Here is a 23,694-nt window from a genome sequence, read left to right on the forward strand (position 1 = left end):
TGAAGCTGGCCGCGTCCATAAGCAACGCTGGTATTTAGAGTTGAAGTGGCAGTAAATTATACTCTACGCTCCCTTTTTGGAGCCTAATGCAGCCCTTCAGAGAACTCTAAATACCAGCGGTATTTAAAAGGTGCGGGGGGGGGGGGGGAAAACACGCGTAGCTAACGCACCCCTTTGGCCGCAAAACTCTAAATCTAGCCGAAAGCAAATTAGATGATAATAGTAAATTTGAAAGTTGTTTAAAATTGCATGCCCTATCTGATTAATTAAAGTTTAATTTTGATTTGACTGTCCTTTTAACGCTACAGAGCTCATCTTAGCTATTTGTTTAATCCCTTTTTTGGGGGGTTAAACACATAATTATATGCAAGTAATAAAAAAATAAAATTTTCCATTGCAATAAAGCATTGCATCATTTGAATATTAAATAAAAAATTTAAATCACACACAAATATGCCAATAACTATTGTATTATCAGATGGAACAATTTTATTTTGGTGTACAAATTGTGTTTATTAAAACCATGTGTAACTTCAGTACATGATGTAATCACACACAGAACTCTAATTTTAATTGTTAAATAGATTTTACGTTACATGTTTTTTTTCTCTCTTACTAAAAAACAATCTTTCAAAGATTAAAAAATATAATGCAACCCCAGAGCAAATACCAAGTTTTAATTCTCCATACAAAGATTAAGTGCCAGATTATAAATGGAGAGCTATTTATTGCTCCCACTTGAGCGTTAATTGTGCTAGAAGTAAGCTTTTTGCTCGTCTGGTTGCGCTCGTATTATGAGATGAAAGTAAACTGTTTTCGCTCGCACGCTAACCCAACAAACGCAAAAACACGAAGTTAGAATATCATGTGCGTGTTTATGTATTTCCCATAGAAATCAATGGAGCAAAAACAATGGGGAAAAAAAACTAATTCCGTGCTAACCCAACATGAAATATGAATATTTCATATTATAATGTTCTTCACATAGCAGAATATGTTCTATTTATTCATAAATACATATTTCTAAAGGTTTTTTTGCACAAATATATACTTATACTTGTCATGTGGTCCTTTTTGTTTGTGGAAAGAAATTTTACTACAAGCTATAGAAGCCTAAATTTAGCTGTGCGATTACAATCGCTACGCACACACGATGGCCTCATGGAAACAAGAAAAAGAAAATACGGCAGCACTCCAGGGACTCAATGAGTATAAAACTTGACTTTTATTGTTCCATCTTAAAAAAGTATACAAGCGTATAGGAGGAGGAAGATAAAATTCCAACGTTACGCTAGGAGCTCCTGACATCATATCCTCGTTCTAAACACTCCGTTTGGTGTTTCAGTCGAGAAAGAGACCGGATCCTGAGCAACGTGTGCATTGTTTTTTGGGCCTCATGAAAACAGCTTTTGCACATTCTTAGAGCTTCATGATTAAAGGGACAGTAAAGTCATAAGACACTCATGATTTAGACAGAACATACCATTTTAAACAACTTTCCAATTGAATTATATTATTTAATTTACTTCATTCTCTTGTTATCCTTTGCTGAACGATTTATTTAGGTAATCTCAGGAGCAGCAAAGAACCTAGGTTCTAGCTGCTGATTGGTGGCTGCATATATATAATGATTGTCATTGGCTCACCTATCTGTTCAGTTAGAAACCAGTAGTGCAATGCTGCTCCTTCAACAAATGATACAAAGAGAATGAAGCAAATTTAATAATAGAAGTAAACTGGAAAGTTGTTTAAAATTGTATGTTCTATCTGAATCATGAAATAAATTTATTGGGTTTTATGTCCCTTTAAGATGCAGATGCTGTTTGCGAGCTCACGCAAGTTTACAAACATTACCATGGCTTCCTAACGTCTCATCCACCTCAATGCACTTTACAAGAAAATCCTGATTGCTTACAATGGATCCCATAGTATTTCAGATTAAATTTTTTTAATTTTTTTTAAATATTTCACATTCCAATGTTCTTCACATAGGGGAAGTTTTTGTAAGTATTTGTAAATAGATATTTCTATATATATATATATATATGTAAAAATAATCATATATATATTTAATTAAGAATAAATAATAATAACTAGTATTTATATAGCGCCTTTCTCCCAGTGGGACTCAAAGTGCTTTTCCAGTGCTCGCTCTCTGAATTAACCAAATCGGCAGCTGAATAGTTGTTATTACCCAATTTAACAGTATTCATTGTATCGACCTCGGAAGGATGAAGGGCTGAGTCGGCCCTGCCGGGATTTGAACCTGTAACCTTGGATCTTTTAAACAGGTTTTTTTTGTAGCAAAGGCAATTTCCAACTGAGCTACCTCACAATATAACATACTGCAAAAATGCAAAATATTCATATTTCATGTCGGGTTTAGTGCACTTGAATAAACACAATCACGAGTTTGTGGGAAAATACGTTAATGCAGTCACAGTATTCAAAGTTCAACTTTTTACTTTCAACTTGTAATACAAAAGCATCCTGACATACGCAAAAAGCTTCCATCTAGCTAAATTAACGTGTGAGCGGAAAATTGCGCTCCACTCTTAATCTAGCCCTTAATGCTTAATGTCCCTTTTATTAGAGCACCTTTGGACCAATAAGGAATTTCTATTGGCTGTGTGTGCTTGTTTTTAATTTAACTTAAACAGTGACTAACCCATGCACTGAATAAACTAAAATAGGCAGTGGTCCACAAAGATATCAAATATTTTTCCCTTATAAAACAAATGAAGAAAATAGTTTATTAGGGTTCAGGGATTAATAGAAACAAAAAAAATGACAAAAAAAATATTACACGTTTTGTTCCAAAGGCTGCTATACATGTAACATTTATTTTACAGAAATAGCTAGTGACTATTCCATTGATATTCATCCTTACATATCTAAATCTAATTCCTCCGATCTCAGTGGCGATAAACAATGTGTGATTTAGACATTTTCATCCACTCTAGTGGTGTATTTAAAAATACATAAAAAATCATACAAATTTTTGGTTCCTCACAACGACAAATCTGATCATAATAATTCTAAACACAACCCCTTGACTGCCAGAACATCTGGCTGCATATTGCATTATAGTACATTTCATGTTCCTCTGGCAGCAAAGGGATTGATTAATTGCTATTGTTCTTTATGGCTGCATATAACACCTGCATCTTCTCTGTGAGTGCAATTGTGTTTGCCAACATCTTTGTGTTTACAGTCCAGTAGAGTCTTTTCCTTTCCCGTGCAATCCACATCATCAAGTAAAATTCGTAGGGAACTCCCTTCCCCAAACTCGGCTTGTTTGCTGGCTTTCACGACTTGCGCAAATCCCAGCTGACGACATACAACAGCCGCAGCCTTGCTGTTCCACAGGTCGTCACACACTGTACCCCATTCTCCATTGATGAATATCTCCACTCTACCTCTATCAGACAGGTTATGGCTGTTTAATAGCCGCACCGCTCCGTTCTTGACTTCAGAGGAACTTATGGTCTCTGTACCGCTAGATGCCTTATTTTTCTTTTTATGACCCCTTCTTTCACTGCTCTTTCCGCCTTTCCTTGGTGGTTTAGTTGTGGTTGGCCTAGCGGTAGTCGTTTGCCCTCTGGATGTATCTTCAGAACCCTGCAATACTTTTAAGAATTGCTCCACCCAATCAGGTGTGTGAGTAGTGGGTGGTTTTGCTGTACCCCTTGCTCTTCCTGTGGCTTTTGTAGGTCTTGGCTTGGGAGCTTTAGTCGTTTTTATTATTAACTCTGTATAGAATAAAGAAGAAATGAAAAATATTAGGTATATCAACACAATTACACTGTACAAAATATCAAATTGCTAGAATTAGCTTGTAAAAACAGATTTATAATATTTTAAAAGTGCCCTTGAAATGTTGTTAGAAGTACACATATTGAATAGATATATATGACCATCATCAGGGCATATTTTGTTATCATCTCAGGTTAGCGCAACTGAAAAAATGCGACCGGGTTTGCACATGAGCAGGGTGTTAGTTTTTCTCTCCCACTTTTCACGCTCCATTGACTTCTTAGGGGGAATATGTTAATGTGATCGCAATATCTGCATGCAAGTAAAATCTTTTTAGTTTAATCTTGTAATCTAGCCCTATTGGGAGCAGACACACCTGGGTGGAGTTGCAGTTGTTCTATGGGTGGGTGAAAGTGTTGTTACAGGTGTTTTATGAGCAGGATTAGGGCAGGGGCGGTATAGTTACAGGTGTTTTATGGGCAGGATCAGGGCAAGGGGAGGTGCAGTTACAGGTGTTTCATAATCAGGATCAGGGCAGAGGGAGATGTAGTTACAGGTGTTTTATGGGCAGGATCAGGGCAGGGGCAGTGTAGTTACAGGTGTTTTATGGGAAGGATCAGGGCAAGGGGAGGTGCAGTTACAGGTGTTTCATAAGCAGGATCAGGGCAGAGGGAGATGTAGTTACAGGTGTTTTATGGGCAGGATCAGGGCAGGGGCAGTGTAGTTACAGGTGTTTTATGGGCAGGATCAGGGCAGGGGCAGTGTAGTTACAGATGTTTTATGGGCAGGATCAGGGCAAGGGGAGGTGCAGTTACAGGTGTTTTATGGGCAGGATCAGGGCAGGGGCAGTGTAGTTACAGGTGTTTTATGGGCAGGATCAGGGCAGGGGCAGTGTAGTTACAGGTGTTTTATGGGCAGGATCAGGGCAGGGGCAGTGTAGTTACAGGTGTTTTATGGGCAGGATCAGGGCAAGGGGAGGTGCAGTTACAGGTGTTTCATAATCAGGATCAGGGCAGAGGGAGATGTAGTTACAGGTGTTTTATGGGCAGGATCAGGGCAGGGGCAGTGTAGTTACAGGTGTTTTATGGGCAGGATCAGGGCAGGGGCAGTGTAGTTACAGGTGTTTTATGGGCAGGATCAGGGCAGGGGCAGTGTAGTTACAGGTGTTTTATGGGCAGGATCAGGGCAAGGGGAGGTGCAGTTACAGGTGTTTCATAATCAGGATCAGGGCAGAGGGAGATGTAGTTACAGGTGTTTTATGGGCAGGATTAGGGCAGGGGCGGTGTAGTTACAGGTGTTTTATGGGCAGGATCAGGGCAAGGGGAGGTGCAGTTACAGGTGTTTCATAATCAGGATCAGGGCAGAGGGAGATGTAGTTACAGGTGTTTTATGGGCAGGATCAGGGCAGGGGCAGTGTAGTTACAGGTGTTTTATGGGCAGGATCAGGGCAGGGGGAGGTGTAGTTACAGGTGTTTCATGCGTGGGATCAGGGCCGGGGGCGGGGTAGCTACAGGTGTTTCATGGGCAGGATTAGGGCAGGGGACGGTGTAGTTACAGGTGTTTCAACAGCAGGATCAGGGCAGGGGGAGGTGTAGTTACAGGTGTTTCAAAGGCAGGATCAGGTAAGGGGGCAGGTTCATGGCAGGGGGAGGTGTAGTTACAGGTGTTTCATGGGCAGGATTAGGGCAAGGGGCGGTGTAGTAACAGTTGTTTCATGGGCAGGATCAGGGCAGGGGGCGGTGTAGTTACAGGTGTTTTATAGGCAGGATCAGGTCAGGGGGCAGGATAAGGTCAGGGGACTGTGTAGTTACAGATGTTTCATGGGCAGGATTAGGGCAGGGGGCGGTGTAGTAACAGGTGTTTCACAGGCAGGATTAGGGCAGGGGGCGATGTAGTTACAGGTGTTTTATAGGCAGGATCAGGTCAGGGGGCAGTGTAGTTACAGATGTTTCATGGGCAGGATCAGGGCAGTGGGAGGTGTAGTTACAGGTGTTCAGAGGGTAGAGGAAGGTGGTCCAGGGGGTGAGATTAGGCAGTTGTGGGATGTATCCTGCTTAAAAGGACAGAGGCAGGGGTAGTCATTTTTACCTTTTTACCCTCTTCCTCAGCCCAATGAGGGTGCTAAACAGAAGATTGGGGTTGATTTGCACCCCTTGCCCCCCTAGATCCACTACTGTTACTAAGCTCTGTCCTTTCACTGCTGAGCACTTCTCTTACCTAGTTCTGCATGCAAATAACCAAACATGTACACCTCAACCACTGTGCCTTACAGACATAGCTGAACCTCCAATGCCATTTAGCCTTAAATATACATATAGGATTAGCTGTGCCCATGCTTTATTGACAGAAGATTTACCTGGAATCCTGGAACAAAAAGAGCATACATCTTCCAAAATGTGTTTGGTGGTATAAATATAATTACTAGACGAGTGCATTTATCCGTTTCGTTAGCTGCCAAATGAGAAATGCGGCGGCTACTCAGGGCATTTGGCTCTTTTCAGAGCCGGATTTCTTCTTGTGAAAGTGCAACACACAGATCTTCCACATTCGGCAACTAACAAACTGCCGAATGCACAAGTCGAGCACTTACTGCTGCACTTCATCTGGGAGGGGTAAAAATACTGTGCACAATTGGATAAAATAAATAAATTGGAAAGATTTTTCAGATTGCCTGCACTTTCTGAATTCTAAAGGAACAGTAAAGTCAAAAGAAAACTTTCATAATTCAGATAGAGAACAATTTTAATCAACTTTCCAGTTTACTTCTATTATTAAATTTACTTTTTCCTCTTGGTATCTTTTGCTGAAGAGTAAGCTTAGGTAGGCTGATAGGAAGTGAGGAGCGTGTATGTGTCTTTAGCAGTCTATGGCAGCAGTGTTTGCAACAACGTATGAAGCAAAGCTATACATAGTAGCAAACACTGCTGTGACCAGCCAATACACGTGCACGCTCCTGAACTAATCCAGGATTATTCTTTAAGAAAGAAACCAAGAGAACAAAGTAAAATTGATAATAGAAGTAAATTGGAAAATTGATTAAAATTGTATGCTTTATAGTTGTGCTCATAAGTTTACATACCCTGGCAGAATTTATGATTTTTTGGCAATTTTTCAGAGAATATGAATGATAACACAAAAACTTTTCTTTCACTCATGGTTAGTGTTTGGCTGAAGTCATTTATTATCAATCAACTGTGTTTACCACTTTTAAATCATAATGACAACAGAAACTACCCAAATGACCCTTATTAAAAGTTTACATACCCTGGTGATTTTGGCCTGATAACATGCACACAAGTTGACACAGAGGGGTTTGAATGGTTATTAAAAGGTAACCATCGTCATCTGTGATCTGTTTTCTTGTAATTAGTCTGTGTGTATAAAAGGTCAATGAGTTTCTAGACTCCTGACAGAGCCTTACATCTTTCATCCAGTGCTGCACTGACGTTTCTGGATTCTGAGTCATGGGGAAAGCAAAAGAATTGTCAAAGTATCTGTGGGAAAAAGGTAGTTGAACTGTATAAAACAGGAAAGGGATATAAAAAGATATCCAAGGAATTGAGAATGCAAATCAGCAGTGTTCAAACTCTAATAAAGAAGTAGAAAATGAGGGGTTCTGTTGAAACCAAACCACGGTCAGGTAGAACAACTAAAATTTCAGCCACAACTGCCAGGAAAATTGTTCAGGATGCAAAGACAAACCCACAAATAACTTCAGGTGAAATACAGGACTCTCTGAAAACATGTGGTGTGGCTGTTTCAAGATGCGCAATAAGGAGGCACTTGAAGAAAGATGGGCTGCATGGTCGAGTCGCCAGAAGAAAGCCATTACTACGCAAATGCCACAAAGTATTGCACAAAGTATCCCACTTACAATACGCCAAACAGCACAGAGACAAGCCTCAAACCTTCTGGCACAAAGTCATTTGGAGTGATGAGACCAAAATTGAGCTTTTTTGCCACAACCATAAACGCTACATTTGGAGAGGAGTCAACAAGGCCTATGATGAAAGGTACACCATTCCTACTGTGAAACACAGAGGTGGATCGCTGATGTTTTGGGGATGTGTGAGCTACAAAGGCACAGGAAATTTGGTCATTGATGGCAAGATGAAAGTTATCAAACAGAACGCTTCATTTTCCACTTCTTGATTAGAGTTTGAACACTGTTGATTTGCATTCTCAATTCCTTGGATATCTTTTTATATCCCTTTCCTGTTTTATACAGTCCAACTACCTTTTCCCGCAGATCCTTTGACAATTCTTTTGCTTTCCCCATGACTCAGAATTCAGAAACGTCAGTGCAGCACTGGATGAAAGATGCAAGGGTCTGTCAGGAGTTCAGAAACTCATTGACCTTTTATACACACACACTAACTACAAGCAAACAGATCACAGGTGAGGATGGTTACATTTACTAGCCATTCAAACCCCTTTGTGTCAACTTGTGTGCATGTTATCAGGCCAAAATCACCAGTGTAAACTTTTGATCAGGGTCATTTGGGTAGTTTCTGTTGTCATTATGATTTAAAAAGAGTAAACACAGTTGATTGATAATAAATGGCTTCAGCCAAACACTAACCATGAGTGAAAGAAAAGTTTTTGTGTTATCGTTCATATTCTCTGAAAAATGGCCAAGAAATCATAAATTCTGCCAGGGTATGTAAACTTATGAGCACAACTGTATCTGAATCATGAAAGTTTTATTTTGACTTTACTGTTCCTTTAAAGTTTTAGAATTCCGAAAGAGCATTCAAATCCATGTAAGTTTAATTTTGAAATTACTTTCCCTTTTAAAGTCTCTTTAAATAAATACAACAACTTCAGTAAAGTGATGATTTAGCTCAGGAATGAGGAACCTTGGCCCTCCTGATGTTTCAGAACTACATTACCCATGATACTTAGGCACTTTGAAGTGCAGTTGAGTATCATGGGAAATGTAGTTCTGAAACATCTGGAGGAATCTTTGCTAATGTTCCCATATTTCTGTTAGGCAATAATATACAGGATTGTCTTTCTCTAACTTTTCTACCAGTAAACATTTGAAGCTTAAAAATTAATATTTGTAAAAAAAGATAAAAAAAGTAAAAATTCCCCTATGTTTCAGAAAGATGCAGAATATAACTTCATCAACTTGACCCCTGTGCATCAACATACCACTGAGGATAAACTGAAGCTATGGTGTGTACAGATAAATCAAACGACCCTGAGTATTTGCTGGTAGGTTCACACTGAGCCAAAATGTGATATAAAAAAATTATTATTTCCTGCGGTTGTACGGAGCATATGTACATATGTGCAGCTTTGATGAGTAAAAGCTGTAACTGAAACAATGATAGATTTTATTAGAGGCATTTTTAGTCATTTGCTTATTGTAAATATGTGTTTGTTCCAAATGTAAACGCACTAATGTGCACTACTATGTCCCATTAATGTTTCAAACTAGAGAATATGTCATCGTGAAAAACATTTTGTAAATAACAAAATCTGTTCTAAAACATAGGAAATGAATGTCACAATGAGTTTCATTTTTCAGATAGAGCATAAAATTTAATTACAAAACTTTCCAATTTATGTAAACCGTTATTACAAACATTGTAGCTATCATAAAGTCTCTAGACACGTGCACGCTCATGAGGGTATCTCAGTATGCTCTCATGGTTAGAAGCTATTTTTAAAATAGATAACCAGCAAAAATAAAAAGCTTAGACAACAGAAGGAAACTGAAAGGGACATAAAAGTAAAAATTAAGTTATGATGGAGCAGATAGTTTTAAGAAACTTTCAAATTTACTTTGATTATGCAGTACTGAGAGTTAGCTGATGATTTGTGGCTACACACATATGCCTTTTGCCATTGGCTCACCAGATGTGTTCAGCTAGCTCCCAGTAGTGTATTGCTGCTCTGGAACTGACTTTAATTATGTGTTTAACCTATTTTTAGGGGTTAAACATACAATTTTATGCTAGCAACAGTGCAATAATAAAGGCTATAACACATTAGATCACTATCTTTTAGCACTTTTATGTCCCTTTAAAGGGACACTCAAGTCAAAATAAACTTTTATGATTCAGATAGAGCGTGCAGATTTAAGACACTTTTAAATTTACTTACTGATCCTACTGAGCATATGCACAAGCTCACAGGGTATACGTATACTAGTCTGTGATTGGCTGATGTCTGTCACATGATACGGGGGGGGAATGGGAGACAAAACAAATTTGGCAGAAAAAAAAATCTACTGCTTATTTGAAATTCAGTATAAGTGCTACTGCATTGTCTTTTTATTATGCACTGTATTTAGTGGTCATTTAAAGAGAGGTTGTACTAAAATGTCTATGATGCGTATGAAAGAACAGCAAGTTTAAATATTAAAATATTTTAGTATGAAATAGTAGGTTTAGGGTTTGTGCACGACTGATACTGATGTATAAGTTCTGATTGGTTGGTAAGGACGATCCTGCTTCTCCCGTACAAAAAAAATAGAGCAGTACTGCATTGCTGCTCTGGGGTTGCAAGGGTTAAACGCATAGTTATATGTAAACAACTTTGCAATGATAAAACAGTCTAACACATTAGAGCAGTTTATTTTTTTCACCCTTTTTTGCCCCTTTAAAATTATAACTTCCATGTCCCTTTAATAAATTATAAAACATCACACTTACTCTCTTTTGGCACAAACTCGATAATGTTACTTTTCACTTTTACTGGTGCAGGATGGAAGCGACATCTGCCAGGTGGTGCCCTCCTGTGGAGACAGAGCAGATCTCTCAGATGGGTAGTGTGCAAAAATCTAAATTATGCTATTAGGAAATATATAGTCTTATGCTAAGTTCTTTAGTGTCAGTATCTTTAATATATTCCTATTGATTTATTATTTTTATGCACACTGAATCTGAGCAGCAATTGAGTGTCTGTCAAGGGAATTCAATTTAGATAAAAATAAGCTTAAATGATGGTATCTTTCTTCTAAGAAGCTTAAAAGATTATACCCCAGGAAGAGCAATAATGCTGGAGGTGTGGATATATAGACATTTCTATAGATCATCTGTGGTGGTGGTGCCCAAACCTCTTGAATAAACAAAACTAAAATCCCAATCAAATTTAAACGGAAGCTATTTCAGACTTTAGTTAACAGTGCTAGGATTTTAATTGCCAAAAACGGGAAAACCAAACGCCTAGATTACGAGTTTTTGTCGGTAATGGTGTGCGGTGCTAACGCACAGTTTTTCCTTACAGCTCACTTAAGACAACGCTGGTATTACAGGTTTTTAGAAACCCGGCGATAAAAAAGTGAGCGTAGAGCAGAATTTAGCTCCACATCTCACCTCAATACCAGCGCTGCTTACGGTAGCGGTAAGCTGGCAAAACGTGCTCGTGCACGATTTCCCCATAGGAATCAATGGGGCAGAATCGGCTGAAAAAAAAACTAACACCTGCAAAAAAGCAGCGTTCAGCTCCTAACGCAGCCCCATTGATTCCTATGGGGAAATAATTTTATGTCTACACCCTAACATGAACCCCGAGTCTAAACAGCCCTAATATTACACTTATTAGCCCATAATCTGCCGCCCCTGACATCGCCGACACCTACATTATATTATTAACCCCTAATTTGCCGCTCCGGACACCGCCGCCACCTACATTATACCTATGAACCCCTAATCTGCAGCCCCCAACATCGCCGACACCTACATTATATTTATTAACCCCTAATCTGCCGCCTCCAATGTCGCCACCAGCTAACTACACTTATTAACCCCTAATCTGCCGCCGCCACTATAATAAATATATTAACCCCTAAACCTAAGTCAAACCCTAACACCCCCTAACTTAAATATAATTTAAAATAATCTAAATAAAATTACTACAATTAATAAAATTATTCCTATTTAAAACTAAATATTTACCTATAAAAAACTAATAACTAATAGTTACATTGTAGCTATCTTAGGTTTTATTTTTATTTTACAGGCAAGTTTGTATTTATTTTAACTAGGTACAATAGTTATTAAATAGTTATTAACTATTTAATAACTACCTAGTTGAAATAAAGACAAATTTACCTGTAAAATAAAACCTAACCTAAGTTACAATTACACCTAACACTACACTATAATTAAATTAATTCCCTAAACTAACTACAATTAAATACAATTAAATACAATTATCTAAATTACGAAAAACAAACAAACACTAACTTACAGAAAATAATAAAATAATTACTAGAATTTTAAACTAATTACACCTACTCTAATCCCCCTAATAAAATAAAAAAGCCCCCCCTACCCTATACTAAATTACAAATAGCCCTTAAAAGGGCCTTTTGCGGGGCATTGCCCCAAAGTAATCAGCTCTTTTACCTGTAAAAAAAATTACAATACCCCCCCAACATTACAACCCCCCACCCACACACCCAACCCTACTCTAAAACCCACCCAATCCCCCCTTAATAAAACCTAACACTAACATCTTGAAGATCACCCTACCTTGAGACGTCTTCACCCAACCGGGCAGAAGTGGACCTCCAGACGGCCAGAAGTCTTCATCCGATCCGGGCAGAAGAGGACCTCCAGACGGGCAGAAGTCTTCATCCAGGCGGCATCTTCTATCTTCATCCATCTGGAGTGGAGCGGGTCCATCTTCAAGCCAGCCGACTTCAAGCCAGCCAGCGGAGCATCCTCTTCCAACGACATCCAACTGAAGAATAAAGGTTCCTTTAAATGACGTCATCCAAGATGGCGTCCCTTGAATTCCGATTGGCTGATAGGATTCTATCAGCCAATCGTAATTAAGGTAGGAAAAATCCTATTGGCTGATGCAATCAGCCAATAGGATTGAAGTTCAATCCTATTGGCTGATTCAATAAGCCAATAGGATTGAGCTCGCATTCTATTAGCTGTTCCAATATTTTGGGGGGCTTTTTTATTTTATTAGGGGGATTAGAGTAGGTGTAATTAGTTTAAAATTCTTGTAATTATTTTATTATTTTTTGTAATTTAGTGTTTGGGTTTTTGTACTTTATTTTATTTAATTGTAATTAGTTTAATTTAATTTAGGTAATTAATTTATTTATAGTGTAGTGTTAGGTGTAATTATAACTTAGGTTAGGGTTTATTTTACAGGTAAATTTGTACTTATTTTAGCTAGGTAGTTATTAAATAGTTAATAACTATTTAATAACTATTGTACCTAGTTAAAATAAATACAAACTTGCCTGTAAAATAAAAATAAATCCTAAAATAGCTATAATGTAATTATTAGTTATATTGTAGCTATCTAACGGCTAGATTTGGAGTTTGGCGGTAGCCGTGAAAACCAGCGTTAGAGGCTCCTAACGCTGGTTTTAGGCTACCGCCAGTATTTGGAGTCAGTCAAAAAAGTTCTAACGCTCACTTTTCAGCCGCGACTTTTCCATACCGCAGATTTTAACCCCTAATCTGCCGACCGCCACCTACGTTATCCTTATGTACCCCTAATCTGCTGCCCCTAACACCGCCGACCCCTATATTATATTTATTAACCCCTAATCTGCCCCCCACAACGTCGCCTCCACCTGCCTACACTTATTAACCCCTAATCTGCCGAGCGGACTGCACCGCTATTATAATAAAGTTATTAACCCCTAATCCGCCTCACTAACCCTATAATAAATAGTATTAACCCCTAATCTGCCCTCCCTAACATCGCCGACACCTAACTTCAATTATTAACTAATTTATATTATATTTATTAACCCCTAATCTGCCCCCCACAACGTCGCCGCCAGCTACCTACACTTATTAACCCCTAATCTGCCGTCGGCACGCTGCCGCCAGCTACATTATAGCTATGTACCCCTAATCTGCTGCCCTAACATCGCCGACCCCTATATTATATTTATTAACCCCTAACCTGCCCCCCACAAGGTCGCCGCCACCTACCTACAATAATTAACCCCTAATCTGCCGACCGCAAAGAGCCGCCACCTACATTATAGCTATGTACCCCTAATCTGCTGCCCCTAACACCGCCGACCCCTATATTATATTTATTAACCCCTAACCTGCCCTCCCTAACATCGCCGACACCTAACTTCAATTATTAACCCCTAATCTGCCGACCGAATCTCGCCGCTATTCTAATAAATGTATTAACCCCTAAAGCTAAGTCTAACCCTAACACTAACACCCCCCTAAATTAAATATAATTTAAATCTAACGAAATAAATTAACTCTTATTAAATAAATTATTCCTATTTAAAACTAAATACTTACCTGTAAAATAAACCCTAATATAGCTACAATAAAAAATAAATAAAAGTTACAATTAAACCTAACACTACACTATCAATAAATTAATTAAATACAATACCTACAATTACCTACAATTAAACCTAACACTACACTATCAATAAATTAATTAAATACAATACCTACAATTACCTACTATTAAACCTAACACTACACTATCAATAAATTAATTAAATACAATACCTACAAATAACTACAATGAAATAAACTAACTAAAGTACAAAAAATAAAAAAGAACTAAGTTACAAAAAATAAAAAAATATTTACAAACATAAGAAAAATATTACAACAATTTAAAACTAATTACACCTACTCTAAGCCCCCTAATAAAATATCAAAGCCCCCCAAAATAAAAAAATGCCCTACCCTATTCTAAATTACTAAAGTTCAAAGCTCTTTTACCTTACCAGCCCTGAACAGGGCCACTAAGCCCCTGAAGATCTTCCTACCTTGTCTTCACCATGCCAGGTATGACCGTCCGTTCCAGCTCCGATATCTTCATCTAAGCCCAAGCGGGGGCTAGACATCCATCATCCGACGGTGTAATATTTTTCTTATGTTTGTAAATATTTTTTTATTTTTTGTACTTTAGTTAGTTTATTTCATTGTATTTATTTGTAGATATTGTATTTAATTAATGTATTGATAGTGTAGTGTTAGGTTTAATTGTAGGTAATTGTAGGTATTGTATTTAATTAATTTATTGATAGTGTAGTGTTAGGTTTAATTGTAACTTAGGTTAGGATTTATTTTACAGGTAATTTTGTAATTATTTTAACTATTTTAGCTATTAAATAGTTCTTAACTATTTAATAGCTATTGTACCTGGTTAAAATAAATACAAAGTTACCTGTAAAATAAATATAAATCCTAAAATAGCTATAATATAATTATAATTTATATTGTAGCTATATTAGGATTTATTTTACAGGTAAGTATTTAGCTTTAAATAGGAATAATTTATTTAATAAGAGTTAATTTATTTCGTTAGATTTAAATTATATTTAACTTAGGGGGGTGTTAGTGTTAGGGTTAGACTTAGCTTTAGGGGTTAATCCATTTATTAGAATAGCGGCGAGATTCGGTCGGCAAATTAGGGGTTAATAATTGAAGTTAGGTGTCGGCGATGTTAGGGAGGGCAGATTAGGGGTTAATACTATTTATTATAGGGTTAGTGAGGCGGATTAGGGGTTAATAACTTTATTATAATAGCGGTGCAGTCCGCTCGGCAGATTAGGGGTTAATAAGTGTAGGCAGGTGGAGGCGATGTTGTGGGGGGCAGATTAGGGGTTAATAAATATAGGGGTCGGCGGTGTTAGGGGCAGCAGATTAGGGGTACATAGGGATAATGTAAGTAGCGGCGGTTTACGGAGCGGCAGATTAGGGGTTAAAATAATATGCAGGGGTCAGCGATAGCGGGGGCGGCAGAATAGGGGTTAATAAGTGTAAGGTTAGGGGTGTTTAGACTCGGGGTACATGTTAGGGTGTTAGGTGCAGACGTAGGAAGTGTTTCCCCATAGCAAACAATGGGGATGCGTTAGGAGCTGAACGCGGCATTTTTGCAGGTGTTAAGTTTTTTTTCAGCTCAAACAGCCCCATTTTTTTCTATGGGGGAATCGTGCACGAGCACGTTTTTGAGGCTGGCCGCGTCCGTAAGCAACTCTGGTATCGAGGGTTGAAGTTGCGTTAAATATGCTTTACGCTCCTTTTTTGGAGCCTAACGCAGCCATTCTGTGGACTCTCAATACCAGAGTTATTTTAAAGGTGCGGCCAGAAAAAAGCCAGCGTTAGCTACGCGGGTCGTTACCGACAAAACTCTAAATCTAGCCGTTAGGGTTTATTTTATAGGTAAGTATTTAGTTTTAAATAGGAATAATTTAGTTAATTGTAGTTATTTTATTTCGAATTATTTAAATTATATTTAAGTTAGGGGGGGGTTAGGTTTAGGGTTAGACTTAGATTTAGGGGTTAATACATTTAATATAGTGGTGGCGGCAGATTAGGGGTTAATTAATGTAGGTAGGTGTCGGTAATGTTAGGGACGGCAGATTAGGAGTTAATAAAATGTAACTAGTGTTTGCGAGGCGGGAGTGCGGCGGTTTAGGGGTTAATATATTTATTACAGTGGCGACGATGTCCGGTCGGCAGATTAGGGGTTAAAAATGTATTTAAGTGTTTGCGATGTGCGGGGGGGGGGGGCTTGGTTTAGGGGTTAATAGGTAGTTTATGGGTGTTAGTGTACTTTTTAGCACTTTAGTTAAGAGTTTTATGTTACGGCGTTAGCCCATAAAACTCTTAACTACTGACTTTTAAATGCGGTAGGATTCTTGACAGGAGAGGGTGTACCGCTCACTTTTTCCAAGACTCGCAATACCGGCGTTAGGAAAATCCCATTAAAAAGATAGGATACGCAATTGACCTAAGGGGATTTGCGGTATGCTCGAGTCGAGGAAAAAAAGTGAGCGGTACACCTGTACCTGCCAGACTCGTAATACCAGCGGGCGTTAAAAAGCAGCGTTGGGACCTCTCAACACTGCTTTTTAAGGCTAACGCAAGACTCGTAATCTAGCCGAAAGATATCTCAACTATCCAAATGTGGAAATACAGAATTTATAGCATTAGAATATTTTTTTCAGAAACAGGGGAATCTAGACATTTTTATTGAGATGCAAATATTATGGGAGGAATACTTGGAATCTAGTAATAACTTTGGCGTCATCAACTTTTCTAATGCTAGTGAAACGTGAGAATCTTGATGTAGAGTGTTGATATCTATATTGGATACAATTCATTTCTAATACTGGTAAAATGACGGTCCACTGAAATTTGACCGATGTTTATAATGATTGGTAATTTCATGTTTGGAACTTAATTATGTTTTGTTTTATTAAAGATTGTATAAAAATTAATCTGACAGGTTTTTTTTGTGAATTATGTATTTTATTATAACTTGTTTTGTATAACGTTCTCATATTTGTCAATAAATATTAGATTAAAAAGAAAATAAGATCCCCCATTTGCTTCCCATTGGCAAATGGAACTAGGGATCTCTTTAACTAGGAAGCAGTGGAACAATATATTCTGTCACTCACATAAATCATCCTCATCCCCCTAGACTACTTGAACTGAATCACAAAATATTGTTCCACTGGTACCCCTGAAAGGATCAAACGCATATATCCCAACGCCTCTTGTTGGAGAGGATGTGGCATGCTTGGTACCATGTTGCACATTTGGTGGCAGTATAAATTTTGGTCTCCCTTCTGGAACAGTGATAAGAATTTTTTTAAAGGGATAGTAAAGTAGAAATTAAAGTTTCAAGATTTAGATAGGATATGCAATCTTAAACAACTTTCTAATTTACTTTTCTCATCAAATTTGCATTGTTCTCTTGTTATTCTTAGTTGAAAGCTAAACCTAGGTAGGCTCATATGCTAATTTCTAAGCCCTTGAAGGCCGCCTCTAATCTGAATGCATTTGAAAGCTTTTCACAGCTAGAGGGTGTTCGTTCATGTGTGTCATATAGGTAACACTGTACTCAAGCACGTGAAGTTATTTAAGAGTCAGTACTAATTGCCTGAAATGCAAATCTGTCAAAAGATCTGAGAGAAGGAGGCAGTCAGCAGAAGCTTAGATACAAGGTAATTACAGAGGTAAAAAGTATATTTCTATAACAGTGTTGGTTATGGAAAACTGTGGAATGGTAAATAAAGGGATTATCTATCTTTTTAAACAATAACATTTTGGTGTTTACTATCCCTTTAAGGGATTACTGGGAATCACCTTTACATTAAAAGGACAGTCTACAATAGAATTGTTATTGTTTTAAAAGATAGATAATCCCTTTATTACTCATTCCCCAGTTTTGCATAACCAACACAGTTATATTAATGTACTTTTTACCTCTGTGATTACCTTGTATCTAGGAACCTTCTTCCAGCCCCCTGATCACATGACTGTGACTGTTTATTATCTATTGACTTGCATTTAGTACTGTGTTGTGCTAAATCTTAAATAACTCCCCGGCGTTAACAAAGTGTTATCTATATGGCTCACGTGTACTTTCAGTCTCTTCTTGTAAAAAGCAATTTTAAAAGCATGTGATAAGAGGCAGCCCTCAAGGGCTTAGAAATTAGCATATGAGCCTACCTATGTTTAGTTTCAACTATGAATGCCAAGAGAACAAAGCAAATTTAATGATAAAAGTAAATTGGAAAGTTGATTAAAATTACAAGTCATATCTGAATAATGAAAGTTTAATTTTGACTAGACTGTCCTTTTAACTCCAATAACTGCCCTTTTCAATTATAAACCCGGAAAACTATGTAAAATTATATGGAAACTACTACAAATAGGTCTCAATAGTGCAAGATTGCTGATCGCAAAAAAATGGAAATCCCCCCTAATTCCCACAATACAAGAATGGAGACTTAATACATCTGAGCTCCTCCCCTTAGAGGAATTCTCATATTTTAGGAACGGAAACTTAACTTTCTTCCAGGAGGTCCAGTTTTACTGGGAATCTCTCACACATACAACCCCACCACAACTATAGGACCCTACTCTCACCTCCCAGTCGGGACCTTCCTTCTTTCTTCCTTTTTCTCTTTCTCCCCACTCTTCCTTTTCTTAAATCTCTTCTAGCCTCTCCTCTCTCCTTTTTTCTGACTCCACTTCTTTTCTCGCTCACATGGTCTCTCCCATCCTTAATGACTTACTAGTATAATACATGCACTAATACTGCTGAGTATCCTGAGTTGAACTTTCAATAGTCAGATGAGGTCCTCCAGGGAGAGGGTTTTTGAAACCCAAATTGCACCTTTTTTGGTCTCCATATATTACCCAGGCCTTCTCAACATTTCATATAAAGAGACTAAATAGAAGCTACAGAAGGGACTGCACCATAGTTGTATGATGGAGAATTTACATCGCTGAGAACCCCTGACCTATCAGGTATATTTGAAACTGGATCTGTATTGCATAATATTGCCTTATAAAATAATTTTTGCAGTCTTTATGTTTTCCAATATTGTACTGTTTACAGCTTCACATTAAAGCCTTTGAAACTCAAAAAAAAAAAGAAGAAGAAAATAAGCTTAATTGTTCAAGAATGTTATTTTACTGCATAGAAAAGGCTATGGAAAGTTGGCAATATCTTGAAATTTATGGAATCTAGAGGATTTTCCCTAACAACTTGCTCAAATGTTATAACTTGGTGATATTAAAAGTACATATTCTCAATATTAAATAGTTTATCCAGTCATTTCAACAGTAAAGATCTATATTATAAGTAGGGTCCAAAAATATTAGCACTATTGTGCATTAACTTCGCTGGGGAGCAATGGCGCTTCTTTTTTTGCACTCATATTACAAGTACAAAGATATGTTTATCACTCGAGTGACTGTCTAACATCTGCATGTTGGATAGTGCTGGTTCGCTAAATCCATCGCATAACAGAATTTTAGATTTGGCAATTTGTACCGGTATAATAAAATGATTGTAAAGTTTTCTACATTGGTCACTAACCTTGAAGTGTCCACAATCTTGTATACAACACCCGTTGGTGAGGTTGCACTTGGCACCCCAGTGGACATGAAATAAAGTTCACCTGCAAAAATGTAATATCATTAATTAGGAAGTTACGATCATATGGGTTAAATACGTTTTTCCTCTCATCATAATTTCGATTTCTAGTTAACACAGCTTGTTAATTATTCAGGAAATAAAAATTGTGCCCAATTCTGTTCCAATGAGGTTCTTGCTAACCAACACCACTCAGACTTACACTGTGTGTTTTTGTAAAACATTGTTGCTAATTCAGTGCATCCAAATCTTTCTTCTCTCACTTCAAGGGCAATTTGAGATACTTTAATGCCTCATGTTTTCCTTGCATATTTGACCATAATCTCCCTGAATGCCCTACAGACTTCTCACACACTCATTGAGGCCCATTTATCAAGCTCCGACTGGAGCTTGAGGGCCCGTGTTTCTGAAGACTCGCCAGAAACGCAAGTTATGGAGCAGCGGTCTAAAGTCTGAGTGGTGTTGGTTAGACCGCTGCTCCATAACCGGTCTGCCTGCTCTGATAAGGCGGACAGAGATCGCCACAATTCAACCCGATCGGGTTGATTGACACCCCCTGCTGGCGGCCGATTGGCCGCGAGTCTGCAGGGGGCGGCGTTGCACCAGCAGCTCTTGTGCAATGCTGAATACGGACAGCGTATTGCTCTCCGCATTCAGCGATGTCTGTCGAACCTGATCCGCACTGTCGGATCAGGTCCGACAGACCTTTGATAAATAGGCCTCATTATCTTGTTCTTGTTCCTGTTTTAAATGGTCAGTAAATTCAAACTTAAACTTCCATACAATGAGTAGAAAAAAGTGTACCGCTTATGAAATTGCAGGTTTTTGAAATGTAAAGACAGAAATAACAATGCAAATGTCAGACTTTTTCCATCTGTAATATGATCTTCTAAAAAATAAAAATCCATACTTAAAAACTCAGCAAATTGTTAGGAACATTTGAAAAACAAACAAACAAACAAACAAACAAACAAAAAAACACTACAGCACCTGACTGAATAAGTCTGTACAGCATTTGATAATGAGGGCTCTAGCTGTGTTTACAGTTAAACAATCACATTCTAAATCATGCCTGTAGATAAACAGCATAGAGCTGTCATCAATGAAAGTGATTATGATTAAACCCAGATGAAGTCAGCTGTTGCTGTAGGATTTGCTTGAATGTTTGGGGCTGCATCCTATAAAGAGAGACATGGAATATCAAAAGCATTGGATGTACCATGGAGCATTGTCAAAACCATCATCAATAAGTGGAGCAAAAGTGGCACCACAGATACATTGCAAAGATCAGGACAACCCTCCAAAGTTGATGAGAGGACAATAGAGAAACTTATTAAGGAGTTTACCAAGAGGCAAAACTGTAGGAGCTACAGAATGTTCTAGCAGGTAGCGGTCACTCCTTGCATGTGACCCTCATATCTTGTATTCTGCACGTCTGGGCTATTGGGTTGGGTGGCAAAAACTTTCTTAGAAAAAGGAACAACGAAGCCATCTAAATTATGCCAAAAGATTCATTCAGTCACCCCAAACCGTGTGGGGAAAGGTGCTATGGTCTGACGAGACAAAGGTTGAACTTTTTGGCCTAAATTGTAAAAGATATGTTTGGTACAAAGCCAATAAAGCTCATAATCCAAGGAACACCCTATTGATTCTGAAGCACAGTGGTGTTAGAATTATGCTTTGGGGCTGCTTCTCTTCAGCTGGGTCAAGGGCTCATGTCAAAATAGATGGGATAATGAATAGCTCCAAATATCAATATGTTTTAGCACAAACCCTGCTGGCCTCTCTGTCAGAAACCTGAAGACGAAGTGGAATTTCACATTCCAACATGACAATGACTCAAAGCACACATCCAAGTCGACTAAGGCATGGCTTCAGAAAAGGAAAATTAAAGTCTTGTAAAGACTATAAATAAAGCCCAGACCACAATCCCATAGATACATTACAGATGGAAAAAGTCTTAAAGTGACATTATTATTATTATTATTATTTTTGTCTTTACATTTAAAAAAATTTGCAATTTCATAAGGGTGTGTAGACTTGTTATATCCACTATAATTCAGACTTATCAAATTTGCTTCATTTTCTTGGTTTCCTTTGTTGAAGACAAAACGCAGGTAGGCTCAGGCGTATGATTGCTAAAGACACTTTTTTAATTGAATGCTCTATCCTAATTATGAAAGTATTATTTTTTTACCTTTAACATTAGTGAGAACAATAAATACTATATAGTAGCAAGCCTATTAAATTTCTTTGTAATCAGGACAAAACAATAACTTTTTACATTTCCAAATTTTTGAAGAAAAATTAGAAAGAACTTGGATTCCCCCCCCCCCCCCCCGTTATGCTTTTAATATTAATATTATTTCTTTGAAACTGTCAGTTCCAGTTAAAAAATAAAGCATTCTACATTATTTCCAGCTGGGATTTTTAATTATTATTATTTTTTTTTGCTTTAGATTAAATACATTCACACACAAAAAAACTATGAACCAGGGGTATCATAATTTTTTAAATTGATTCTTTAAAAGATTTCAAGAATAATTTAACAAACATTTAATTTGTCTACAAATATGATAGTTTAAAAGTGTGATTTCAACGAATATATAGGTGATGGTAAGATGCTTTAAGCAGAAAGCAGCGTAATGTGATATATATTGGCTGCATGATTTTATTTTTAAAGTGCCTTACACAGTGAAGTTTACCTTTTCAGCGAGCTCCAATAATCTCAAAAGGGGACATCTCATCACTCGTAGGGATTGCTCCTATTTTAAAGATAATTCCACCAGGGCAGCAAGGTTCGGTGTGAAAAACCATGTCTAATCTAGTGGGGTTTAGATAATTGGCCCCTAAGAGACATTTCCCAAGGGTGATAATTTAACAGCAAGTGAAGCACTTAAAGTGAAGGTAAACTGTGGTGAATGAAAGCCCATTTTTTAAAAAATACTATTAAAAACAGGGGCACTTTTATTCATCAAAGTTAACAGAGCAGCCGTTTTGATTAAAAACCTTTTTTTCTTTTCACAGCCAGAGCAGCTGCCCCCTCCTGGAAATCCTCTCTTCACACATCAGCAATGTCTAATCCGGCTTCCTGCAATCACAGCTTTCCCCCCAGGGTAGTCATTGCCTGAGGCCATTCTGTGATTGGAGGAAGCCGGATTAGTCATTGCTGACGTGTGAAGAGAGGATTTCTAGGAGGGGGAAGCTGCTCTGGCTGTGCAAAGAAAAAAGGTAAGTTTTTAATCAAAACGGCTGCTTTGTAAACTTTGATGAATAAAAGTGCCCCTCTGCATTAACACCTCTCACCCTCTAATACTTGAGGGATAGTGGATACATGATTGCCCCTCTTTCCTTGAAATCCCAGTTTGTACTTTACTGTATATTTTTATTTTAATATTTAATTTAATAGCTTCATATTATTTATTTGTGAGCCCTATTGAAATGTAAGTGAAATATATTCGGCTAGATTATGAGTTGTGCGTTAGGCTTAAAAAGCAGCATTAAGAGGTCCTAACGCTGCTGTTTAATGCCCGCTGGTATTACGAGTCTTGAAGGTACAGGCTCACCGCTCACTTTTTTGGCCAGACTTGGAAATACCGCAAATCCACTTAAGTAAATTGCGTATCCTATTTTTTCAAAAAGTGAGCGGTAAACCCTCTCCTGTCAAGCCTGGTACCGCATTTTAAAGTCAGTAGTTAAGAGTTTTACACTACAACGCCGTAGAGTAAAACTCTTAACTAAAGTGCTAAAAAGTACACTAACACCCATAAACTACCTATTAACCCCTAAACCAAGGCCCTCCCACATCGCAAACATTTTTTACCCCTAATCTGCCGAACCGGACATCGCCGCCATTATAATAAATATATTAACCCCTAAACCGCCGCACTCCCGCCTCGCAAACATTATTTAAATATTATTAACCCCTAATCTGCCGTCCCTAACATCGCCGACACCTACCTACACTTATTAACCCCTAATATGCTGCCCCCAACGTCGCCGCCGCCACTATACTAAAGTTATTAACCGCTAAATCTAACCCTAACACCCCCTAACTTAAAT

The 23,694-nt window shown here is 37.9% G+C and overlaps 1 protein-coding gene across 1 annotated transcript in view; it reads right to left on the reverse strand.

Annotated features, from left to right (window-relative positions):
* Positions 1–464: 464 nt before the first annotated feature.
* The window catches only part of HHIPL1 (HHIP like 1), a 104,443-nt gene continuing 81,213 nt past the window's right edge, over positions 465–23,694 (reverse strand). Inside the window, exons 7-9 of the mRNA XM_053697479.1 lie at positions 19,576–19,657; positions 10,422–10,504; positions 465–3,752 (exon numbers count right to left, since the gene is read on the reverse strand). Coding sequence (XP_053553454.1) covers positions 3,133–3,752; positions 10,422–10,504; positions 19,576–19,657 — 785 coding nt within the window. The 3' untranslated portion in view covers positions 465–3,132. The remainder of the gene's footprint in view (positions 3,753–10,421; positions 10,505–19,575; positions 19,658–23,694) is intronic.

Source organism: Bombina bombina, chromosome 1 (genome assembly GCF_027579735.1).
Source record: "Bombina bombina isolate aBomBom1 chromosome 1, aBomBom1.pri, whole genome shotgun sequence".
NCBI lineage: Eukaryota > Metazoa > Chordata > Amphibia > Anura > Bombinatoridae > Bombina > Bombina bombina.